Genomic DNA, 25764 nt, shown 5'->3' with positions numbered 1-25764 from the left:
AAGGCATTAGCTTGCTAGAATGTAAACAACAAATTAAAAATTAATTTAATTTAAAAATCATTACAAAGTGCAAATGATATAATTTGGATGGAGAGCTTTTGAAATTGTGATGGGCAAGCCATCTCATTTGTGATTACTACAGCAGAATAAATGTAGCTAATATCGCGATAAATTTTTCTGCCCCTCGATACGTATTGTCACATTTTTGTATTGCGATATATTTAATTTCGATATATTGTCCTATCCCTAATGGGGATGCATTTTCATAACATTTTGTCAGTTATGTCAACTAAATGTTTCTGCCATTTCTGAGTGTTTTCCATGTTATAGAACTCTCTCTTTTTCTCCTCTGCTTCTCAGTCACTCCACAAAGACAGTGTTGGACTTTGTGAACAGCAGTGAGAACGTGGTGTTTGTCCACAACAGTGTGCACCTCATCTCCCAGGTGGTGGACAATCTCATCATGGCTTGTGGAGGCATCCTGCCTCTGCTGTCTGCTGCCACCTCCTCCTCTGTGAGTCCCCCGATGTTTGTGTGTCTGTGTGTATGTGTATCTGTGTCTATGTGTGTGTGTGTAACTGTAGTCTCAGATAGCTCCAGTCGCAGGAGGTTATCCATCCACACTGACCTTTTCCAATCACATTAGACTACAGTTAGCCGCTTCCTAACATGGTTAGTTTGTTTTTGTGTCGTCTGACCCCTTTGACTGTAGCTCTTACGTAACATGATTCTTTGCTTCTGTCAATACTCTCTTTAATTGACCGCCCTGTCCGAGAAGAAAGGGGTTGATGTTCAGTTCCATTATAATTTGGTTACATTTGGCTAAGTCTGTGAGTGCTTTTTGTTGGGACAGTACAGAAAGTAATAATTGGTGTCAGTTTGCTATAATGTTAATGATTTGGATGTAATTTCCCATAAGGCTGGGCAATATGGCTAAAATTATGATTATTATTTTTTTAAATGAAAAAAGGAAAAAGGAGGTCCAAGGCACTCAAGTGGATTAAGTAATTATCAGAGTCTTTATTAAATTGGGCTAAAACATTATTTTGGCTGGTGACCTACGCATTTGTTTTATTTTTTTTATTTTATTTTTTTTATTTAGTGCATATAGGTAACAGTACAAACAAAGAAGTCAAAGACAAACAAACTAAACACAAAAACATACAAAAACAAAGATGCCATGAATGTGGCTCAAAATTTTATCATGACAAAATGTTATATATCAGTCAGTAATAATTATTACAATATGCACAGTGCTGGAAAATGCTGATACTACGGTTTGCTGCTGAGAAGTATTGTTAGTCTCACAGAGCAGGTTCATTGGTTCTTGTGGCTTCACTACCAGCGCTTGTTTGGGATTGCAATTGCTTACATTCTGCATGCTCTAAAGGATGATATTGTCTCAACCGATGCAACTGGTTCATAGTATTACTTGACTGTTGGTATGGAGCTTTGACACAGTTTACAATGCATGCTTCTCTGTTTCTTGTCAGAAGCCAAAATATTTGGCAAAGTTAAAGGACCTTTCTTATCAGCTGTCTTCCTCATTTGAACTAAAGTTAAAGGTGGTAGCTGTGAAGTTTTTGTTTGCTATTGTGTAAATGCTGCAGTGGACGTGTCCCTCTTACTGTGCAACCTATCTTGCATTGATTTGCTCAATTATGACCACACAATGTGTCACTTGTTAGCTTGCTGTCAAAGCCTGAAAATAGATTATATTGACTATTATCTAACATTTTTTTATATTTATATCAAGGAAAATTCTAATAATTATCGTTATTTTATCACTCCCCCCCTATCCTTTGTGTAATTATCGCTCACTCAGAATAACTGCCAACATTATCCCGCCTTAATCTCTTAACTTCCATCGTTTTGAGTGAGCAAATGAATGGTTATTCTTCATTTCTAATAATTTGGTCATTAATTAACCATGTAATTGCCTCATTTCTCCCTGTCTCTGCTACCAGCATGAGCTAGAGAACATTGAGCCATCCCAGGGCCTGGCGGTGGAGGCCTCGGTCACCTTCCTGCAGCGCCTCATCAACCTCGTGGACGTTCTCATCTTCGCCAGCTCCCTCAACTTCACTGAGATCGAGGCGGAGAAAAACATGTCCTCAGGAGGCATCCTCCGACAGTGCCTTCGCCTTGGTAGGCATGCTACTCTATCTCTGCCCGTCTGTCTTTTTGTCTGTTTGCCTGCGCTTGCTTTTCTGGCCTCTTCTCTGTCCCCATTTTTGAGTGCTGATGCTCTTCCCCCCCCCCCTTGGTCTACCCCTTCCATTTCTCTGACTCATTATTCCTGAATTTGCTCTTTCCCTCTTAACCTCACACTTTCTTTCCTTTCTCTGTCCTGTTTCCACTGCTTGAACCTACCAAATTTTTCAGTTTTTCAGCTGTCTTTCTACTCATCTCTGTCCCCTCACTTCATTTCCCTCTCTTATCTCCTCCTTTTACCCACCCCGCTCTCCTCCCCTGTTCATCGATCCTCCTCATATCAGCTGGCAGTAGGCTCTTGTATCAGCCCCAGTCATGGCTCCCCATAGCCTTTTTGACCCCCCCTTCTGTATTCTCTCTTTCTTTCCTGCCCTCTTCCTCTCCGTCTCCCTCGGCTGCTCTCATTCCCCCGTCTCTCTCACTCTGCTCATATCAGCACGCTCTTATCTTGTTATTATAACCCCACTGCATGGCAACACTCTAAAATGGCTGCTATCATGATATAGTGAGTTCTCCATAATGGCCTTGGCTGTACTGTAGTGCAATGTAGCCCCAGGCCTTTTCCTGCCTTCTGTTCCAGGCTATTAAAGTTTCCTCTGTCAGCCTCAAGAGCCAAGCCCCGCTCCAGCTGAATAAAAGATATTGAAATACTTACATTATTCATTTTATGTGGCGCACCTTCCCAACTAACACAAATCAACACAATACACACTCACACACACACTGAGAAAGTCATGCAATACTTAGTACATTGATTTAAATAATTTCTTCATACTTTGTTCCATTTAGGCAACGGTGCATATCCAGGTATCCGTTTTTGCTTTTAGATACTCATTACTATGAAGGACATAAACAAAATGGTTGTCTGTATGCCACCTTGTTAAACAAACAGCGGTTCTTAGCTTAGACATTATCCAACTACCATTGCTACAGTTGGGGTTTTGCAGGAGAGTGATGCCTCCATACAAGTCCACTTTTAGCAAGCAGCCGTTATGAAATGAATATTTGATGAGCTATGCTTTCCCCATTGCTGGCACCTAATCTGATTTTGGGAGACTGTAACAAGGTTTTAGCCTCCCCCCCCCCGCCCCCTTCCTTTTTATAAATGGTCGTATGAATGAGTAGTCCTAATGGAAAAAGCGAGCCCATTTCCAGACGGAATAATTCCCCCCCTTGTAATCTAAACGGCTCAGAGTTAACATTTGTCAGTTGTCAAGTACAGAACGAAGTAGTAGGGGGGGGGGAGAAAAAAAAAAGCTCAAACAGAAGAGCAATACATCAGATTGGAAATGGTAAGTGTGCCAGTGTTGAACCTACCGAAAGTTATCAAACCACAAATATTTTTTGCGGCGAAAGATGTATCTTGTTGCATGCTCGGCATGTGCACACCCTAGCAGCGTCATTTGTTATAGGAGCTCCACACAGAGGATGTGATACGAGCACACCCTCGCACTATGACCTTGGGAGGAGAGGTGGAGCAGAGAAGAGTGAACGATGCTGCCAGAGTTGGCCAGAGCACTGACCTTGTCTTGCCCCCTCTTTTTCTCTTTTGTTTTTGTCTCTCTCAGCAGCTCTTCTTGTACCTTTCTCAGTTCATGAGCCTGTTTTTGATTCTACTTTTTTTTTTTTTTGCACGTCTTGTTTTTTTTAGGGACACCATTTCTTGTTCTATTGTGTATTTCTCTGGAAATTATTCCATTTATATGATGTCATGTAATATCTCTTTCTCCATTCCTCCCCAGTGTGTGCTATGGCAGTGAGAAACTGTCTGGAGTGTCAGCAGCACGCCCTGTTCAAGCCTGGCACTGAACCCTCAGCACGCAGCTACGGAGCCATGCCCAGCACCTTGCTGGGGACAGCCAAGTCCATGGCCGCTCAGGCAAGTAACCCAGCTCTCCTCCTCACTTCATTATCTTAGGTCTTTTCTACACTTGCTCTGCTGTATTTTTTTTTTCTAAATTTGCTTTCTGTCTCCCAGGTGTCTCCCATTATTATACATATGCTGTTTTTGTTATTTGATATTTCCCCCTCCCCATTGTAATTTCTCAGTAATTTGTTCTTCCTCTCCTAATGGTTTGCATATAGACTATTATTAGAATTAGTTCTTCCACTTAAAAATAACTACGGACATTATCCTTTGTTGTTTTCCCTGCTCCACTCTGGTAAACCAGAAGAAGCTCTGCCCTTTGTGCTTCCCGCCAAACAACACCCAAGTGTTATTGCATTAGCTCATATCTTATTGTATTACCACACTGGCTGCTATTTGTTACACTAGACAAGGCCTTTTGTCATTGCCCCTTTGATTTGATACAGTGACTTCCAGTAAAGTCATGTTTTTCTTCCCTGAAACTGGTGTGTAAAAGCTCATTTATAATGCAGTGGCTCTATAGAAAAGCCATTATGTTAAGGACATGGTCCCAGGAGGGATAGCTTCCCTAAGTCCCGAAACTTTACCCTTCTCCGTGAAGTGCACATGGATTAATAAACATCCTGATTGGTGTAAAAGTGCATGTGCAGTTTGCACTCATACTTAAACCAAGTTGTAGACAAGAATACTCTTCAGTGTGGTGATTATGATATTTTCTGTGTGTGTGTGTGTGTGTGTGTATAGAGTCCTGTTGATGCAGTGACAGGTGGAATGTCTCCAGTCAGAGACCTGGACCGGCTGCTTCAGGACATGGACATTAACCGCCTCAGGGCCGTCGTCTTCAGAGATATCGTGAGTCGCGCAGCACACACATTCTCATACACATGTACACAACACACATAACGCTTCTCTCAGTTTTGGTCCTTGTTGTAGAGGACACAAATACAGATTCTTTAGTGTATGTTGTTTGTTTCAGGAGGACAGTAAGCAGGCTCAGTTCCTGGCTCTCGCCGTGGTCTACTTCATCTCAGTCCTCATGGTGTCTAAGTACCGCGACATCCTGGAGCCCCACAATGACAAGAAACACCCTCAGCGCTCCCAGTCTGCCAGAAGCACAGGTACACAGCAATTTCATTTGGAATCTACTTCTGCATAGGAAGATAATACTGCATGCGAGGTGTGTCTATAATGCATGGCTGATATTGCTTTATTCCTTATATTTCTTTATTATTTACGTCTTCTCAGATAGTGGTGCCATTTCTGGCGGGGTAGACGTGGAGAACGGTGTGTCTCTTCGGCGGTATGACTCCGGCATCGGTGACGACCATGCCTCAGCCGCGGCAAGCGAGGCGGAGTCGTCATCCTCCGGTGTGACTCACGGCCCGGACGCCATCTCAGAGGCCTTGTCCACACTGTCCTCCGAGGTCAGACCCGCTGCGTCCGGTGATGCTAAGGGCAAGAATGTGAAGGACATTCTGCGCAGCTTGGTGAGCACTCCGGCCGACGATATCACGGTGGACCCCAGTCTGCTGCCACCAGCGTTTCTAGGAAGCGTGGGCGACGCCGCCAGAGAACCGGCGATGCAGTTCCGCTCCTTTGATAGGTGAGGGGGCAGGTTCACACATGGATTGACACGCACACAGTATACTCATATACTCATTATGGAAAATTGTTTTTCCTGCACAGTCAGTTGGGTGATTCTGGTGGGAAAAATGTGGGTGAAAATTTCCCTGTCCAGCTGTTGACATGGGTGCAGACCTGACAACTTGATCAGTTTCTCAAGCGCCCATATGCTGTATCCTCTTGTGAATCTAGTTTACCATGTCATCCCATTTATCCAACCCTAACTTTGACTTTTTGAAAGGTAACCTCAGAGGAGGCTTTGGTGCAGCATCAAAACCATTCCGCAACAGGAACCTTTTTGAACTGGTGAATCTTCTGACTGACTCCCTCCCTCCACCTCACATTGCTCTTTCTTTTAGCTGTCAGTGCCGGTCCTCGACCCAAACAAACAGCCTTACAAAGTACCTGTCTTAAGGAAAACGCATCAAAACAGGAGGCATGTCTGCCAGTGGGACAGACTGGGATAAAGACACGGAGAGACGAGGCTGGCAGGAAGCTGTTTCTTTTCACCATGTCACTGATATTTAATGGCTTTCTTTTTCATCTCTCCTGGTTTCTCGTCTCTCCCTGTCTAGCCTTTGCGGGACTATCACCCACTTTCTGGTACTAAAAGATGTATAAATTGCATTCCCCGTGGAGGTGCGGGGGCGAACGGTCAGGGGGTGGCGAGAAAAGCATGGTCGGGTACTGAAGCCACAGACGGGCCCAAGTGAGAGAGGACGGACACCGGTCTGGTTTGCATTTGGAGCGTTGTTTCTGAGGCAGACGTTCGCAAATGGAAGGGGGGGGGGGGGGGCAGGTGATGGTAGTGGGAAGGGGTGAGAGAGAGAGAGTAGAGAGAAAGAAGCCTCCACGGGGGTGAAGTCAAGTCAAGGTTCTGGTGTACTGAAGAAAGCATTTCTCCATTTCTCTCTCTCTCACTCACACACACACACACACACACACACACACACACACACACACACACACACACACAGAGTCCACCTACCCCCAACTGTGGGAATTCCGAGGCATCTCTGTGATCGTGTGTCTTTATCTGAGGAATGCTTTGTCAGGTCTCAGGGCGCTCCTCATATCAGGGGGATTAGACTGGCTCCTGTCCGCTGAGCACACACAGTAGGAAGAGAGGACGTCAGGAGAGCTGGAGAACATAGACTAACAGCTCGCTCTCTGCCGATGGGAGCCCCTCCATGCAAGGCGTACAGCCCAGCCACGGCCAGTGCGCTTTTATCCCGGCACCCCCCCTTTGAGAAGAGATGGAGTCCTCGAGGCTTCACAAATGAACACACACACATGCATATATACACATATACACACATGCATGCCCTTCTCCCACCAGGACCTGTCCTCCCTAGCTCCAGACCCCAACACTGAGGTGCCAAGTTATTTTGATGCCTCCAGGACCAAAGCCTTCTACTATCCATATTATCTAGCTGTACTCTTGTAAATCCCTCCTCTTCTCAGTTTACCACTCTCTTTCGGCCTGTTGTCTCTCACTCCTTGCCCATTGCAACTACCATGCTAGTAGATTCTGACGGTATTTATTATCTTGTTGTAATGACTCCGTATCTCTTGGTCTAACGCTGTTGAGCATCACCCACTAACCTGTATGTCTTCCAGTGACACCAATACAAGCCAGAGCTGACATTCTACACTGACATCTCCTGTCAAAACATGGCAACTTTCTGCTGGACCGGGGGGGCTGGATTTACGAGACCAATATATGGAAAAAGCAGGGATCTCCCAGATAAAAACTAGGGTGGGTCAGCGGGGTGAAGTATCCCTTCTGATTTATTTACTAGCGGAGACCCGCTGGATCTCTCCCATCCATTTCCCAGCCATGCCCCTGTTATGACAGCCAGTCTGCAAATATTTGCTGACATTAAACAGAGCTAAACAGTGTCATTGTACAAGCCAGTGATTTAGACTGCATGGTTCAGCAGAATATGTGTGTTAGACATTGGGATATACATAGTGTAGTTGTTTGCATTCCTGGCAACAGGCCCCTCATACAGATGAGTTGAGCTGGCTGGTGAAGTATTGTTAATGTTCTGCTTAGAAAGAGGGTAAGCATGTCAGACACAAACACAACTTTTTGAGTGAAGGCAATTTGCCTCCCTTTTCCTTTTCCACACTACTCTTGGTAAATGAAAGTGTTAGAAGGATGCAGAACTAATGGGAATATAGCACAGACAAATGGGGATTCACACCAGCTCACTGGTGAGCCTGCATCAAACTGGCAAACTAACTGTTTTGTAACTTTGTCTTGTTAATTGTAAAATTCAGACATTTGTATGTGTCTTATGTATTAATGCTACAAGCAGACACTTGCATGGATGTACATTTTGATACAATACCTCAGAATACTTGAATGAGTAGATGATTTATTGTATGGTTGTGGTATTATGCTAATTAGATCCAAGTAGCCCCATAATGCAGTTCTAACACGCATACACACCATGTGCTTGTATACACACCACGTGCTTGTATACACATACAACACACGCACACACACAGACATACACAAAAACATTCTGCGATTCTCACACTTCTTTGGCACTAAGGTCACTGTTGCTCCCCTCATAAATCACTGATGTCATCAAGGTAATGCCCCTCCCACTCCAGCTATCATCATCCAATCACAGCTCAAGAGTGTCAGATGTTGTGGACTTGATTGGGAAGTAGTGTGTGCGTGCGCACATGTGTGTGTGTGTGTGTGTGTGTGTGTGTGTGTGTATGGTAAATAAATGTCATTCTGGACATTCACATACACAAGGTTGCACAAAATGAGGGTGAAAGGGGTGATCAAAGCTCTGCTGGGGTATACACTCCCCTCCCTCCTTCACATGAATAGGCCGTGAGGTTAACACTCTAGAGGATGGTACTTCTACACATAAGTGTGTGAACACACACACACACACACACACACACACACACACACACACACACACACACACACACACACACACACAGAAAACACTCACACTTAACCACTGACACTTTCTTACTCATTCTTGCACTTGACTCACCTGAAATAGCAGAGATTACTGGAATCACAGTGTTTACTGCACTTATCCAGTGTAGGTTAAAACCTCTAAATAATTCAGCCTCGGCCCAGCTTACACATGCACACACTGTACACACACTGCCCTCGGCTCCTGTTTGTGGGTCGAGCGGGGCCGCTGACGGCTGATTAATCGACTGGGGCAGCCCACTCACGATAAGTGTGGCTAATGACCTGCTGAATAATTTACCGGGCCTTTGCTGGGGAACAGATGGAAGGCCAAACACAGACATGGACATGTTCACTGGCACACACACACACACCACGCACGCACTTGTACACTCATGCATTTACTCTATTTATGTGTACGCTCATATATTCACAAATATGTAGACACACACACACAGCCTACTTCTGACAAGGCCAGTGAAGGAGCAGGCGTCCTCTGTCTCTCTCCCGAGCAGTTGACACCCCGGGGTGCTTCACATCAGCACCGCCCTTGTTCCCTGATACCACCACCCAGTCTACTCACTATCTGAACAGACAAAAGTTACCAGATACATTTATCTCTACAGTACCCTCTGTCTGGCTTACAGCACTGATTTCATTCTGGTCTACCACTGTTTCAGTTTTTATGTATCAGTCTTGACCCATCTTAAAACCCGGAAACAACTGGTTGGTGTAGCTAAATAGATTCAGGAGTCACGGTTTTATAGTGGTGTGTGTGTGCGTGTATACTGTATGTCAAACACAACCGTCAAACTATTGTGATCCTCAGGCAGCTATATTATTCCCGAATCATAGATCACTCCAAGGTCAAAAGCAGTCAGTGTTTAACATCCACAGTAACTTTTAATACATCTGATCTGCTCCCTTAAATCAACCGAGAACAGCCTTTGATACCTCAGCCAGGTATCTGTCTGCACTGTAGGGAGCCAGACCCCACTATCCCCTTGTGTGTGTGTGTGTGTGTGTGAGCATGCATGTGAGACTGTGAGAGAGCGCATGAATGTATTCTCATCCCTTATGTCTGTATGCTACTGTGTTTTTTTTCTTATTCATGTGGTCAAATTTGTGTCTGTGCATGTGATGTGTGTATGCATATCTTTGCGAGCATGCATTGGTTTGTGTTTTTGAGAGGGAGCAGTAGCCAGTGATTAGACCCTGCTTTCCCTGTGTCAGCACTGATAAGCAGGGCCAGGCTCTCTTTGATACGGCCAGTGGTCTGTCAGAGCCCCGGTCTAAACTGACAGCTTATCTGCATGCTGCTCTCCTCCCCATCCACTGTTCTGCTGGATGGGAACAGAACAGGTCTGCTCCACTGTGTCGCACCACATCGCTGTGTGAGCCCCTTCCCATTACTGTGCAGGAGGAGCATTTAAAAAAAGCAGCATTATACTTACCCAGATAACTGTAAAAACGTTTAATCTAATTGTCAATGATCTTGTAATTTGTCAAATGAAACTTGTATATCAAGGGCCAAATGTGCAGAGTGCATTCTACACCATAGTACCCACATGTCTGGGGATTTAAGGAAGAAGAAGAAAAAGTAGCTATGCACCTCATGTACGCTCAGAGACTTTGAAGTCAGAGTGTGGATATACAGACCATTTTCCTGCTGTAGGGCTAGTTCTATCTGCCATTTTATATTGTCTTGTAATATACCTTATAATCTCTGTCCATAACTCTACAGGTATTGGCAAGCAAGGTGAATATACATAGCAAGGCTTTGCTCACATCTATTGTGTTAATTGTAAATCAAAGTGGAGATTGCAAAAATGTTATTGCTATGAGACATCAACATGCCATGCTAGCTAACAAGGTAAAAGGGGTTTAAGGCATCCCGTAACAAAATGACATCCATATGTCTGTGTGTGTTGCACAAGAGCTATTTTGGTACTGGTGGTATTGATGACAACATAATCAGAGATCATTCTTTATGCTCTTGATCATGTGCACACCTTAGATCTTTGAGCATTATTGTTGCAGTGCCATTACTTGTCATTTGATATGTTTTCTTTACTGCCTCAGTATATTGTAATAGGTCTTCTTTTGTACTCTTCTCAGAAGCAACCTCAAAGCTTAACTTCAGAATTGCCTTGTTTAGGCCTACTGCCATTTTATTTACTTACATGTTTTTCATATCAAGAATGATTTTGTTAACCAGGGAATATATGCACAACAGATGAATACGAGGTTTCACTCACCAATTATGGCTAATTGCGGTGGATGGGGTGTAAACATACGCTTCTGTATGTGTTTGCCATTTTATAAGGATTACATTTAATTACAAGAAGCCTGTGCTGGTTGGTATACACAGTGTGTGGTGGAATTGTAAAAGGTGCATCAGAAAGGAGCTTTTCAGTGTGGGATCTAAGCAAATTTTTTAGAGACATCAGTAGCAGTACTGATCCTGCAGTGATAAATTCCTTTGTCACTGAAATATATGCTCTTATTTATGCTTTTATGTTCTTTTGTTTGTATTAAAGTTCAGTACAGTATACAGTAGGTAGCTGTAATTACAAATGCCTTTTCATGATGATCATAAAATCACTTTCTAATCCAGCCTCTTGAAGCATTTCCCATGAAAATTCAAGGTGCTTAGGCAGAGACAGACTGCAGTAGTGGTCCAATATTGCAGAGTTTTCTCAAAAGTCATACAGACGAACAAACAATCTCTTGTTCCAGTAATGCCCAAAATAGATACTGTGTGTCAATAAGCAAAATGAAATGCACTAGTCACCACAGGTCCATATTATTGTCTTAGAAATAGATATGGTCTACCAAACGAATAGCATATTAGTCCAGATGACTGACTGCTGCAGGGAGCCCATTGATTTGAGGGAAGATGGATGTGGCCATTCCAAAATATTGCATGTCAGGAAAATCGCCCCCTAATTACTCCTCTAGTGTAATGGGTTGATGAAGGAATCGGTGTTGTTCCAGCCACACTGTACACATGGAAGTCTTATGAGGCTTGCTATGAACTGGCACCATCAGCATTTTTCTTACAATAGCCCTGTTAAGTTAACAGTGAAATGAATAATTTGTCCCATCTCTCTACAGAAGTGTTGTCGTTGCACCCAAGAAAGTGGGCATGACGCCATCTCCAGGCTCCTCCTCAGCCACCACCCCCGTCCCAACAGCCACTGCTGCCTCTGTGTCCGGTGGGACACCTATCAACAGCGTTGCTGTGGTTTCTGCTGGCGACGCCTCCCAGAGCACCTCTGCAGAGTCTGCAGCTGGTGAGAGCGCACGCACACACACACACACACACACACACACACACACACACACACACGCACGCTATGGAAATGCATTGTTTTAAGTCCAAGCCTGGATGAGCCTACTGAGAAAAAGTCAATATTCAGATATTGTGTGTCTGACAGAAAAATAATGCTCTGTTCATACAATGTAATCTACTTTGCCAAGTCCAGAGAGGAGAACATAGCAGAATTGGAGTTAAATTGAGCGAATAGACACACACATTAGTCTAATATTAGCAATATTAGGCTTTGATGTTGAGATGGCGCTAATTTTAGTTTTTACATTACTTATAATATATCAAAGGCATGGCTATTTTCCATAGCAACTTGATGAAGTTATTTCTATAGATTCAGTGGTGAAAGTGGGTAAATAATGATCAGATGGTCAACATTTTCTCTTTTCACCTTTGTGTGTGTGTATATATGAATGTGTAATGTTGTTTCACTGAGGAGTGTGTCTGTGTGTGTTTAAGAGAGGAGGAGGGAGTCACTTGAAAGAGGGGTTTGTGTGTTTTAGGAGATTGTGCATATAGAATCAGGCTGAGGATGTGTGTGTGTGTGTCTGCATGTGTGTTTAAGTGCGTTTGTGTGTGTGCATGTGAATAATGATCACTATTAAAGCTGTATACGTAGATGACTTCGTGTGAAAGAGTAAAGTGTTCTTGAGTAAATATGTTTTGTGTGTGTGTGTGTGTGTGTGTGTGTGTGTGTGTGTGTGTGTTTTAGGGGGGCAGTGGGAGGACTAATGGAGATGAGTTCATTTACTCCTCTGTGTTTGAAGGAGCTACTTCAGCTCCAGTGGGATACTCTCAGCAGGCCCACATGGCGCTGCTTAACGCCTTACACACACACACACACACACACACACACACACACATTCCAGCCAACACTACACTGGCTGTCATTCCTTAAGACTTATCCCTGCTTGGAGACTGTCCTGGCTGGAAAAACAAGCCTACCGAAACACCAGAGGAATCCCCCTCCTCCATATTCAGCTGGGCATTACCTTATTTATGAGCCACAGTGAAGTGAATTTACTGCCAGATCAATCAAACATGGACTTTGTACCTTGTGTGCCTCTGTCTCCAGAATGAAGTCGTAAAGCACCTTTTAGTTGTATAATGAAACAGTCACAAAAACGTCCCGGAGGGGTAAATTGGTATGTAATGACTTAATGAATAAAAACGATTTAAAAAATAGCAGACATTTTTTTCAGATTTCACATTCCAACACAGGTGCAGCACTGAGAATACTGCTGATAATGATATGGACTTACCTATTATTGCACATTTCGGTTTAATGTTCACTTCAAATCAACACTGTGGATGAAATTTTAAAATATGCATTCCACAAAAAACTATAGCCCAAAATATGTTTGCGACTGATGTATGGCATGGAAATGTTCCACATTTATATGTGTTTGGTTTTCACTATGGAAACCTCTGAATTGTAAAGTGATAGGGAAGACATATTGTGCCAGGAGTACATCATCCGCTATCTACACATAAAATTACACTATACTTACAGCGCACTTGTCCTATTAGACCATAAATCCCCCTATTCTATACATTTGAATGGGGACCACTGTATTATTTCATAGACGGGCGTTTGCACACAGATTTATGGTGCTACCCTGTCCCTTGGTGGTGTAATGTATTGGTGTGTGTGTGCGTGTGTGTGTGCAGCGTCCTATTCTTGTCCAACGTCCAGACTAATAACGGAGTTCTCTGGTTTCTCCCTGCAGCAGGAGGCCAGGTTCCAGCCAGCACTAGCTTGCCATCTGTCCCCGCACTCTCCCCCATGACCCAGCACACAGCCCCCAATATGAGGTGATTCATCTTCTCTCTGTCTCTCACACACACACACACACACACACACACACACACGCACAGACACGCACACACAAGCAAACACAATCAGCTATTCCACTTTGTCCCTATTCCATTTTTTTCCAGTTACATCAAAATATATATCTATTTTAAAATATTACTTAAAAATCCAACTTCAAATTTTCAGATGTAATGTTCTATTTGAAATGTAGCGTGTTCTAGATTTATTTTGGTGTAGCGCAAGATCACTGATTGAATTTCGCTCATGTACTGTGTGTGTTTGTGTGTGTGCTGTATGTGTCTCCAGTATCTCAGAGCGTCTGGAGCACGCTCTGGAGAAAGCGGCTCCTCTGCTGAGGGAGATCTTTGTGGACTTTGCCCCCTTCCTCTCTCGGACCCTGCTGGGCAGCCACGGGCAGGAGCTCCTTATCGAGGGAACCAGTGAGTACAATACCATAGAACACAAGCTACAGACACTGGTACAGATACACACAAGCTATTCTGCCTGTCCCCACTGTTTGTGTAGTTTGTGCTTCATCCCATGTTTCACTCTGTCCTCATTATTGACAAACCTTAAGGATGGTATATTTTTTATAAGTGATGTCCTCATTTAAATGCAATAAAATCCCTGGGCTGTTGTTAATCCAATCCTGTGTTGAGTGTGTATTGAGCTGAGAGCTAGTAGTCTTGCTGAAGGTTTCAGGGGGCCAGGTCAGAGGCTAGGCCACTAATAGGAGTGTTTGGGATGTCTGCTGCCACCAAACAAAATGGAAAGTTGATTGATAGTTGCAGGGGGGCCTGAAAAGAAGGCAGGGGGAGGTGTGTGTGTGCTTGTGCATGCATTTGTGTTTGTGTGCATCTGTGACGGTGCATGTGTCTCTGTGTCATATGAAGAGCAACTGAAAGACCAAAGGCTACTCTCCCCTCTTTCCGTCTGTGCCTCTGCAGCAGACTCTGGCCACTCTAGTGGCCCCCTGCCCTCTAAAAGCCCAGGGCTCACCATTAGGGATCAATGGGACATATGCTGGCCAAGTCTCGGCCTGTAATACAAGGCCCAAATATGTATTAGTTTACAGTAACATCATGTCGGCTCATTAGGCCCATCAATACTATCTGCTCCCTTGCAGATGGCACAAGGTTAGGTAATCCCAGTCTGACTGTTTGTGTGCGTGTGCGTGTGTGTGTGTGTGCTTGCGTGTGCACATGCACAGAACGTGTGTGTATGTGTTTCCATGTGTACACAATTGTTTTCCAACAAAAACACCTTGAAACATATTGATGCAGAAGAAACATTTCATGAAATCCAAAATAAAGCCAAAATAAATAATTTGCATTTATTGTCTAATGTGCAACAGTTTTAACCCAACCATTATGTCACCCCCTCTCCCTGCGTCTCTCCAGGCCTGGTGTGTATGAAGTCCAGCAGCTCAGTGGTGGAGCTGGTCATGCTGCTGTGTTCACAGGCAAGTCTGGCATCTTTATCTCTTCTTATCCCTGTCCTCCGCTTCTCCACCCATCTGATTTATCAGGCTCACCTTGAGTGCAGTAAATCCACAGCGCAGTGGACAGTGGGCCATCCAGTGCCTTATCTTCCCTCCACACTACCTTGTCTACCTTCGGGCCGTTTCCACATTCACCTCGTCCCTGAGCGAGGGCAGAAACCAGAGAGAAGGCATCTTTGGCTGCCGATATTGGTTCGTGGGTCAAGGGTGGTCGACCTGTCCGTGTCACCTTTGACCCCGGGTGCTGGCCTTTGTGGCCTGGGCCAAACTGATGAGGAGGGATAATGTCGATTTGATGGTGCTTTGCATTGATTATCCCTCTCCTCTCTGTTGTCTTGTAGGTGTTTTGTTGCCAAGTTTATTTAGCTGATGCTGGATTCATGAATACTAATTCGGGGATCATAAGCAGGCGTGGGCAGATCAATGATCAGGGATGTCAATAGAGCACTCTAGGACGGCTGCTTAGCATAGAGAGAGACAAGTCCAGAGAAAGCTAGTAGTCTAGTTAATACACATTGTGTAGTTTACATGCACATTTTAATGCATCGCAGGTGAAAACATGCAAAGTATATCTATGCTGTATAGAGATATTTGTTTTCATAGTGTAACACACATAAACAAGCGTACTCATATACACATCCAATGACAAGGACAACAGATAGTCAGAGTCTTTACCATTTAAAGCACCTCGTGAAAAAACAAAAAGATCTCCAATACCAAAACACATCTGATTAATGACACCTCTCTCACCACCGCACTAGCCTTTTTTATCAGCTATATTTTCAAAAGGAATAGCGCCTGTCATCTGGCTTTCCTTTCCTTCCCCTTCTCCCCCTTTTAACCCTTCCACCCTATTTACTTCCCATTATTCACTTCACTTCTTCTCTAAAAAGGTAATATAGTGAGATTACACATCCGTTTGGGTGTCAGTGGCTATGCATAGATTTGGGCTAGTAGGACGCACGGAGGGAATGTGAGCCCCAACGTCCAGAGACTAAGGAATAGCAGGAGTGAAAGCTAGATAGAAAACCAAAGAGAGAAGAATGACAGGCTCTAATGCACCTATTTGTCATATCTGTCAGGGTGTTGTTTAATGCTAATCTAATCAAAGGCAGAATCTTGGTGATTGCCCCGCTGCACAGCTCATGCCTCGCTTTGGTCCCCAGCCCAAGCTATTTCTTCCTTTTACTGAGCTCCAAGCCACCCCCCCATCTCCACACCAAACACACACACATACACACACACACACACACACACACACACACACACACACACACACACACACACACACACACACTTCTTTCAGTGAGGAGACCAGGGATTGGCCAGTGTAGTGCTGATTGCTTCAATAAATCATCCAACCAAATTCTCTCACAGCTAATGCAAATGTAATTTTATTGTTGTGTGGAGGGGAAAGGGAGGGGGTGGAAGGTAGGGGGTGATACGCTCTACCTTTCACCATGGGAAAAGGGGAAAACAGGGAGAGACTCTCCTCTGGGCTAAATTACAATGTATAATTATTTGTGTGTGTTTCTTCTCCTTCTTGTGGGGCAGTGAGAGTGAGCCAGTGCCATGATTGATGACATTATTTAGCGAAGTTTGTCGGGGCCCTCTGGCACAGGAAATGCTCAATTCTCCCACAGGAAGTGCCTCAGCGGCCATCTTGTGCCTTCTCCCCTGCCTACAAGCCAGCCAGCGGAGGGAGGAGATGGAGACGATTTTGATTGATTTTTTTTTCTTCCTCCCCCCCTCTCTCTTCATCAGAGATGCGATGTGATACCATCTCAGTGAAATTTTAATTAATTTCCCGTGCTTGGAGATGGAGTGGAGCCAGGGTCAAGGGTCAGGAGGCTAGGGACCGCAGAGGAGTTTTTAATCAGGGATCCTATGAAAGTTGCATTGGCGGCCACATCAGCCTGGCATTGAGGAGAGGATTGTAAACCGCCGTTTGATAGTGCCCCATTTCTAAACAACTACCACAGCGCTCCCAATTAAAGGGCCATTTTGATCAGACATTAACTGTTGGGGTGGCAAGTTGCCTTGTTCTCGGCTGTTATATTGATCCTCATATGGACTACTGCATATACAAAGTGAGGATTAATGATCATATCGCTGTAACAGAGTGCCGTTCAATACAGTAGACAGAGCTGCCACTTATCCGCGTCTGCTACTGTTGGCAATTCAAGAGTCAATTCAAGCTGTACACACTGTTTACAAATAAGAATAGTCATACTTCTGCCAATCATAAAATTATTATAATCCATATAATGTATTATATGGATAGACGGAGAGCAAGAATGTCACAAAAACACACAAAAAGGTGCCTCACCAGAAGCAAAATATTTTTGTGGCTACCTATTGTTTGCATTTCTCTTATGTTATAAAAATGACTGGCTCTAAAGGACATTTAGCAGTAATCTATTTCTCTGTCCTTTGGGCAATTCAAACAAATCTGTGATGCTCTAAGTGTTGAAGTAATGGTTTCAACTTATTGGAGAAGAGATTTATTTAGGTGAGTATCAAGACATCCTCTCCATCCAGGTAATCGCATGTGATGGCTTCTTCAAAGTAGGCCTTGCATATTACATGAATATCATCTGAGAGTCCTCCACAGGACAACCATACGTCTACTTGAGGCCTCGCATGTAAAGAGCCTCTCTCCCTCTCATCCCATGCCCCTAATTCGTCTTGACAGTTTCACTCTCTCTCTCACTCCCCCCCCTCCCCCACCTTTGTCATATTTACAGCCAGTGTGTTGTTTCCTGGGTGCACTTCTTGAAGGGACTTCCACCCAAAACATCAGATGAATAAATAATGCGCTGGGACAAGAGAAAGAGCTTCCCCTCCCGCTCGCTGCTGGTCAGGGCTTTGAGAAATCATCTCATCGGATACTGGACAGTCCACGATCAGCGGAGGCCCATAAATCTCCTCAGTAGCTGCATTTGTGTCCTGTAGATCAGCCATTATTGTCCGGCCCCTCTGTCAGCCCATCCATCCTTCTGCCATTTATCAGAAATGCATCCTGTACATGGAGTGGAGGGAAGGGAGGTGGAGGAGAGAGCTCCGGGGGGGGGCACTGGTTACACGATGGTCGAGACCAGATAAGAGGGACTGCTCTTGCTCACAGTAAAAAAAACAAAAACTGTCAACTGTTTTAGTCAAAAATAATTTTGTATATAAAAAGTAATGTTGCATGATATCCTCATCTTGTGTGTCTAAATGTAAAAAAAAAAAAAATCTTTACTAGTCAGGAATTGCACCCTTGTTAAATCCTTGATATGTAGAAGTCTTCACTTTAGACTGATTGATTTATTCAGCTTCTGTGGCTGGGACTTACACTATCTTTCACCTAAACAAATACTATTTTGTTTGGCTGATCCCAGACAATTGATGCTAGATAATCCTTTAATAGCCATTCAATAACATCAATGTTAAACCGCTAATCCAATGACTGTGCATTATCATATGTTCCCACAGCCAGTCTCGCCAAAGTTAACCTGTTTAACAGATGGGCACCTCTTTCCCAGTCAATGGGCAGAGAGACATTGACTTCCCCCAAACACTTGGCTTCTCCTGACCCTTGACCCTCTGACCTCCAGGTTAGAACTAGAGAGTGGAGGAGCCATGAAGTTTAACCCCCTGCAGTCAGGGAGCAGGTCGGGAGTACATGGTCACAATCAATACCATAATCTGAGAAACCAGGCAAGCAATTGGTAGCTTAGTGGCCCCAAAATATGCAGCCACCATTCAGATTCTCTTTTTTGGGCGTAACATTTACTTTTTTTTAGTCTTTATCTACTTTTTAGTCTTTTTAGCCTTTATCTACTTTTGAGATGTTTCATTAATTTTTCACAAGTTGTGTTTTTAGTGACTTATTTTGGAGTATTTAATATATTGGTGAAGGCTGATATTGACCTCCTCAATTAATTGCTTAATTGTGTGACAACCATGTCTGTCAATAGACATATTTCTTCCTTTCTCCTTTAAGTCTTTGATGGGTCAAGAGCAGAGCCTGTTGTATGAACCACTTAGGGAGCCGAGGGAGGTGAGAGAAGTGGGTAGGAATGCGGTGAAACCAAGGGGACAAAAATACTTTCCCCATCACTTTCCTCACAGTCGGATCCACACCCCACTGTGTAGCTAAACACACACACAAGGTTCAAGATCAGTGCAAATCAAAGTATTATTTTTCCACCCTCCCTCCTCCCACTCACCCAGTGCTCTCCTCCAGTGCCCCTTTACAGCCATGCCACGCGGCTCGGTGTCCCTACCAAACCCTCTCCGCTCTCCCCTCTGCTCCGGTCGGGAGGATAATATCATGCTGTACATTCTTTGAAAAGGTACTCTCCTGCGAGACTCAGGGAAAACAGAGTAACACCAACTGGCACTTAATTCTGCAGGCTCCCTACCGATGCCAGCTATGCAGCCAGAAGGGGGGGGGGGGGGGGGGGGGGGGGGGGGGGGCGGGTGCGTTGTGTCGGGGCGGGTGGGGGTTTGGGGGGCGGGGGGTGCTTCCTGACAGGAAGTGAAGTCTAGCAGAGAGGGGAGAATCAGACGGGAGACTCCTAAAAAATTGAGTGGCTTTTAATTTGGCTCCCAACCGTTTTTACTGTGAGCTAGCTTCAAGTGGCTTGGGACTGCAGGGCCCCAAGTGGCATGAATGGTTGGTTATTTATACACAACGTGTAATCGTGTTTCAAATAAATGAATTTCCCTGACAGAGCCCTCTCCTCCTGACAGGCACTGTTAATGTAATGTTTTCTTACCTGACAGGTCCCAAGTTATAAGGCTTTGGAATGTATTCTTATGTTTCTCTCCCTTGCTATCCTGCTGATAAAATAGGTTCTGGGCTTCTCAGCTTCGCTCTGGGGTGGAAATTTATATTATGGCTTACTCCTTGAGAATAGTGTATAGCAAAAGTTATATTCACCATTTGGAGAAAGAATATATTTTTGTGTATGCACAATGTTGTCTTTGTTTGGATATTCAGTTAGCTGCTCAGTTTCTTCGGTCTATATACACAGTTGGGCCGCTGCTTGAACTTTTTCCATACATTTCCATGCATTTTTGATCAGGGAAAAGCAATGTTCCAATTATGGACATGATTGACTGTTAAAATAGCAGATTTCAGTCCTTTCAATCCTGATCACACTTCAGAGGCCCACTGCAGAATTTAAAGTTGCACTGAGTCAGACTTTTACTGTTCCATAGCAGAAAATAACCATTATGTATCTGCAGGGGTTTGATAGGGATGTTGCTCAATACCAGTGACTTAGTGATTGCTTCACCAGGTGAAGAGAGTTCTGGCTTTCAAAACTCACTTTCCTGCCCATACTCTGTTTTGGAACAAAGGCTTTCTGCCCACCGGAATTTGAAGACATTCCTGATCTCCCTCTACCTACTCACATTTTCAACTGTTAAACGATGGAGGAAGGTGCTAGAAAACATTTTGTTCTCAAGCCAAAAAAGCAAATGACAAAGCATTGATATTATTACAGTATTTTGCATCGTGATTTTCCTCTTTACCGGACGTTTCTGTTTGCTCTAATTAGCTAGCTCACTCGCCTCTGTTGTGAAAAATTGCCTTTATTATTTGTGTTGCAAAAAAGTATACTATTATTTTAGTCGATAAAAGTCATACATAACTGCCACCGTTCTTACCCCAATGCTGTTTGAATCTTTATTGCATTTTATTGAAGATATTTTTATATTTTATAGTATTTTTTTAAGAATTTGTATCATTTGAATACAATATAAAATATAAAGTCAATATAAAATTGACTTGACTTGACATTTGGGTTTTTCAGCGGTTTGGAAACATTAGCAGTAGGGGTGTGATCATTTTGTGTCCTGTCCTGTGCAGTTTCCTGTCCTTTGTAATTTAGTGTCCTGTCCTGTGTAATGAGGGTCTTGTGCCAGTAGGTGGCTACTTTGTCCTGCCCTCCATTTCTGAGTCTTGTCCTGTGTAATATAATTAGGTGGCTATTGTCTTTTTATGCCACATACAGTATTTGTATGCATTTAGCACAAGGACACTTTTGTTGGACTTTGTTGGCACCATTATTTACAAATTTGGGGAAAAATAATGCAAAAATAATGCTTTGTGAATTTTTTCCTAGGTTGTAATTGTAGCCTAGTCTATATAGCCTAGATAGCCTACAGCTAATTTTTCAAAATTGTCTGCAGTCAGACAGATCCATGAACCACTTGACAGCCTGAATTTCAATGTCTTTTGGTCACCATATATCATATCATTTAACATAATTTATCATTAGAATTAATTATACTATACTGTATATATTCAATCAATCAATTGATTAATTTAATATCGGGCATCTTGAAAATGATTTTTTATATTGAGAACAATTCATCAACTACATGTTCTCGTGACGGGACACAAAATGATCATCAAAATGTACATTTTGTTGTGCTACAAACTTATGCAAAATGCTCTGTTGTATCAAACTGGACAGAGAAGTCTATAAATATTTGTTAAAATAAATAAATTCAAATGAAAGAAACATCCATTTCTGAAAAGTAGGTTGTGAGATGGAGTGATGGTTTCATTTTCCTCAGGAATTGGAACATCAGTACCATCCAGAACTGAAACACATGTTCAACAGTCGACTTGGACATTCTCATTCCAGATTCCTCCCTAAACCCCACTGAGAGAATCTGATATCCGCTTTGTTGTAAAATAAAATTAGAATGATTTTGAAAAAACATACCAAAAACAAATTAAGTGAAGATATTTTTTGAATTACATATACAAATTTTATCTTCCATCTTCACATTTTTGTTCCACTTAGAAGAGTAGTACAGAACTTTGTGTGGATATCAAACAATAAATCCCTCAGAAATGAATTTTAAAATAATTTTCAAGCACAACATAATGTTTATAGGGTCAATATGGTGAATATTTTATTTGAATAGCAAAATCTATTTTGTTTTAAATGTTTATTAGTATTATCAAATATTAATATTAACAAATTTCCTGTTTAGCTAGGAAAAAATAACCAGTATAGGACTGACTGCTACCTTCAGAGCATGTTGCATAAAACGTCCCAACATGTTTTTGTTTGTTTGGAGGAAGGGGGTACAGGCCCTCTTTTCACACTCTTTTCTTTACATAGTGTTAGTGCAGGAATCAAAGTCCATGAGGTTTTGGAGTCCCTGCAGTATAAATATTTGGACATGAGGAAATATTCCTTTAGTTGTTAATTTGATCACGGAAACACCAATACAAGTGTCTGTTTGAGATGTATGTTTTTCTTAAACCAGATAGCATCTGAGCACACATGTGGATTGTTGAGAGCTCGAGTCAACACACACCAGTGTTATACACTCACATATTTCAGACAGCAGCAGGAATAAGCAATGAACTTCCTCATTAATCAGCCAAAAGGATAATGATCGATAACATATTTGTTAGTTTACCCTAACATTCATTTCTATTTTGTCCTATTTACTGCAAAACATGTTTTTTTTTGGTTTTTTTGGTTGGTTGAGCATTGAATAGGATCTCTGTTCATCAACATTCGTGTCACACAACTACAATAAACTATTTCCTTGTCTGTCTTTTTCTCTGCTTATCAGCATATGAACGTTTAATTTAAAATGTCAAAATATGCCACCACCTGTTATTGATATGTAAATGGTCATAGGCACATTTTTGTTTCAGTTGTCACCGACAAATTTTATTTTAATCCATTGAAGATGTCCAACATGTTGAAAACATATGCATTTTTCCTGCATCTGCTGAGCTTTTTTGTGTTTTACCCTGCAGTCTTACCCTGTGTCACCATGTAATTGAATTTAACTCCAATATACAGTTTTTCCTGAATTAGAAAAAAAAAGAGTCTCAGTGACTCTCAGGCCGTTTCATTTTGACTGGACGCTCTAGTGCCACATTTGACGCTTATGAGGATTTATGCTTTTGTTGTCTCATCTAAAGTTGAATTCCCGTAGCCTTTCAAAACAACAAATACTTGTGATTATGACTGATGCCACCGAAAAGCACAACTGACTTATTTATTTTTCGGGAGAGTCTAGGCTTTTCTTTTTTCCGTGCTTGAACATTTTTTCCTTGTGTTGTGGCGAGCCTGATGTTTGAAAGGCGATTTTGCTTGGCAGGCCTGTGTTTTGTCACTAGTGGTAGTGGTATATTTAGATGTTGATTATGGATAATCAGCTGTAATGACGGAAGTGCGTGGCATATGTGTTTAGACTCAATGCCATCATCATGGAACACAGACCAAACAGAGCTGGCTTTTTGGCTTCAGATTGAGACTGGCATTTCCATGAATGGATTATAACTTACTTTCAATCATACACACACACGCACACCCACACACACGGACACACACTTGTCCCAGCAAAAAAACTAAAACTAATTTCCATGCATCTACCAGCCCCAATGAACCTTTTTCGTCCAAAAAGACCGTATGTTGACTCGTTTCTGATCAGGATCAAGGGACGGCGCGCTCTGTGCCCTATCATCTGTTAGGAGGTCAGGTTAAAGGTGATAGGTCACAAATGGCTGCTTGTATCCTCTCATCAGGAGTTCTGTGGTCACGGCCCCTATCACTGCCATAAAAGCCGTGACACTGCTGACCAGAGTAGCCAAAATCCAATATTCTATCACTGCTCTGTCCCCGGCTCCTTTTTGTCACTGGGAGATGTCCCTCTGATCAGGGTCATTGCTTCTTTAATTCAACTAGAACACCCATTTCTCAGCCCATAATGACACCATTAGTCTTGCTATCGCCTTCTTCTGTGTCCACGAAATGCCAATGGCCTCTCTGCTGTTCGTCAAACATAATTTAGAACCAGAGCCATTTTATTATTATCTGTGTCCCCACGCTGCAGTTTTACAGTTGATAATGTTCTGATTTCTGCGGAAGAGGTATTTACTTATATACTTACTTATATAGAATTATTTTTTTAAAGTCTGTTTTGAAATGCATCAAAGTCCCAATTATTTCAAAGGAATCACAATAAGGAAATTTAATCTCAAGAGATGCCCGGTCATTTTTTGCCGTTTTTTTGGTTCTCCAGAGAGAGCGTGACCCTATTTCCGACCTCACTTCCTGTGGTGTTTATTTCAAATCCAGCTCACATAGTCTGGCCTAGTCCAGTCTATTCCTACAGCTACAGGCTAACACTCATGGTTAATGTCCTTCAACTGGAAGGCCCCAAGGCTACTCTCACACACTTCCTCCAAAGCAAGCCTCAGCCACAAACACTCTGCCAGTACTCAACTCCAAAACACTGTTTCCACTCCCAAGCCCAGACTTTTATTCCCTCTGTGCCCTCTCTATTTTGAATGTATTGTAAACATGGTCAATGCCAATATGGTCTGCCAGGACAAAAAGCACTTCTGAATTAAGGTTAAGTGTGAGAATGTTGTCTCTCTGACGTGCAGTTGGTTACGGAGTGATAGTTTACAGGCATTTCGGAAGAATGGTTTCTGTTTGCTTGCCGTATGATTGGTTTTGATGGTTTTACAGTTGTTGTGCTGAAAGGGGAAAGAGCTGGTTTTGAAAATCATCACATATGCACAAATACATTTGGATGTGTATTAGGAATTCTTGTAAACTGATCTTTCCTTCCTCCATGTAGCACTGATATCCTCCTCCCTGTGGGCTCTAGGTTTACTGAAAGGGCAGTCTGTACGTAAACACACAGCTTCCTCTATCAACTTAAGAGATGATGAGAGCAGAGTTAATACATTCATGCATCGACACACACACTCACACACTCACATACACACACACACACACACACACACACACACACACACACACACACACACACACACACACACACACACAGACACATTCCCCATGTCTTCTACTTAACATTTTTCTTAGTTAACTCAGTTAAACTGTTTGTTTTGGTTACTTTTATATTATTATTAAAATTCTAAATTCTATAATAATATTAAAATTCTATAAGTTCTATAACCCTTGGTAAAATACACTTACAGCCCATATAGTAAGTTTCCAGTTATGTCTACCACCGCAGAAAATAGCTTTTTTTATGTGTCATTTGTTTTTCAACAAATGACACATTTTTAGAATAGCTTAATAATTCTGAAAGTGTAGTGAGTTCATGCTATGATTAATGATTTTTTTAAAAGGGTAGTTTGGTAGTTTAGGTCTTTAACCTGAGGTTTTTAACGCATTTTTCTCCATCTCCCCCGAGAGGAAGAAGGGGAAAAAGCACTGTGAAGTTCAGACAGGCCCCATGACCTTGTTGCTTTATTATTCTTTTGACGGTTGTGTTGAAGGTGTTGAAATATTGAACGGAACATGAGAGACGATGACCGCTGAGTTTCCCTTCCCTGCGTTGTCCCTCAAAGTTTAGGATTTAAAGTTACACACGGCTGTGGTTTAATTGTTTAGACTGACACCTTGAACCATAACGCCAGTCAAAGAGAGGAGGAAATTTGTGCATT

The 25764-nt window shown here is 42.7% G+C and overlaps 1 protein-coding gene across 3 annotated transcripts in view; it reads left to right on the top strand.

Annotated features, from left to right (window-relative positions):
- Positions 1-25764, top strand: part of lrba (LPS-responsive vesicle trafficking, beach and anchor containing) — a 194802-nt gene that overhangs the window by 62109 nt on the left and 106929 nt on the right. For all 3 annotated transcript variants that reach the window (XM_071519725.1, XM_071519724.1, XM_071519723.1), the window contains exons 24-33: positions 361-514; positions 1968-2148; positions 3957-4093; positions 4826-4933; positions 5058-5199; positions 5327-5684; positions 11775-11953; positions 13719-13803; positions 14111-14244; positions 15205-15266. In XM_071519725.1, the coding sequence (XP_071375826.1) occupies positions 361-514; positions 1968-2148; positions 3957-4093; positions 4826-4933; positions 5058-5199; positions 5327-5684; positions 11775-11953; positions 13719-13803; positions 14111-14244; positions 15205-15266 (1540 nt within the window). The remainder of the gene's footprint in view (positions 1-360; positions 515-1967; positions 2149-3956; positions 4094-4825; positions 4934-5057; positions 5200-5326; positions 5685-11774; positions 11954-13718; positions 13804-14110; positions 14245-15204; positions 15267-25764) is intronic.

Source organism: Centroberyx affinis, unplaced genomic scaffold (genome assembly GCF_046629955.1).
Source record: "Centroberyx affinis isolate AG114_WGS23_722 - 3 ecotype Tasmania unplaced genomic scaffold, CSIRO-AGI_Caff_v1 ptg000723l_1, whole genome shotgun sequence".
NCBI lineage: Eukaryota > Metazoa > Chordata > Actinopteri > Beryciformes > Berycidae > Centroberyx > Centroberyx affinis.
This window is presented reverse-complemented; position numbering and strand designations above follow the sequence as displayed.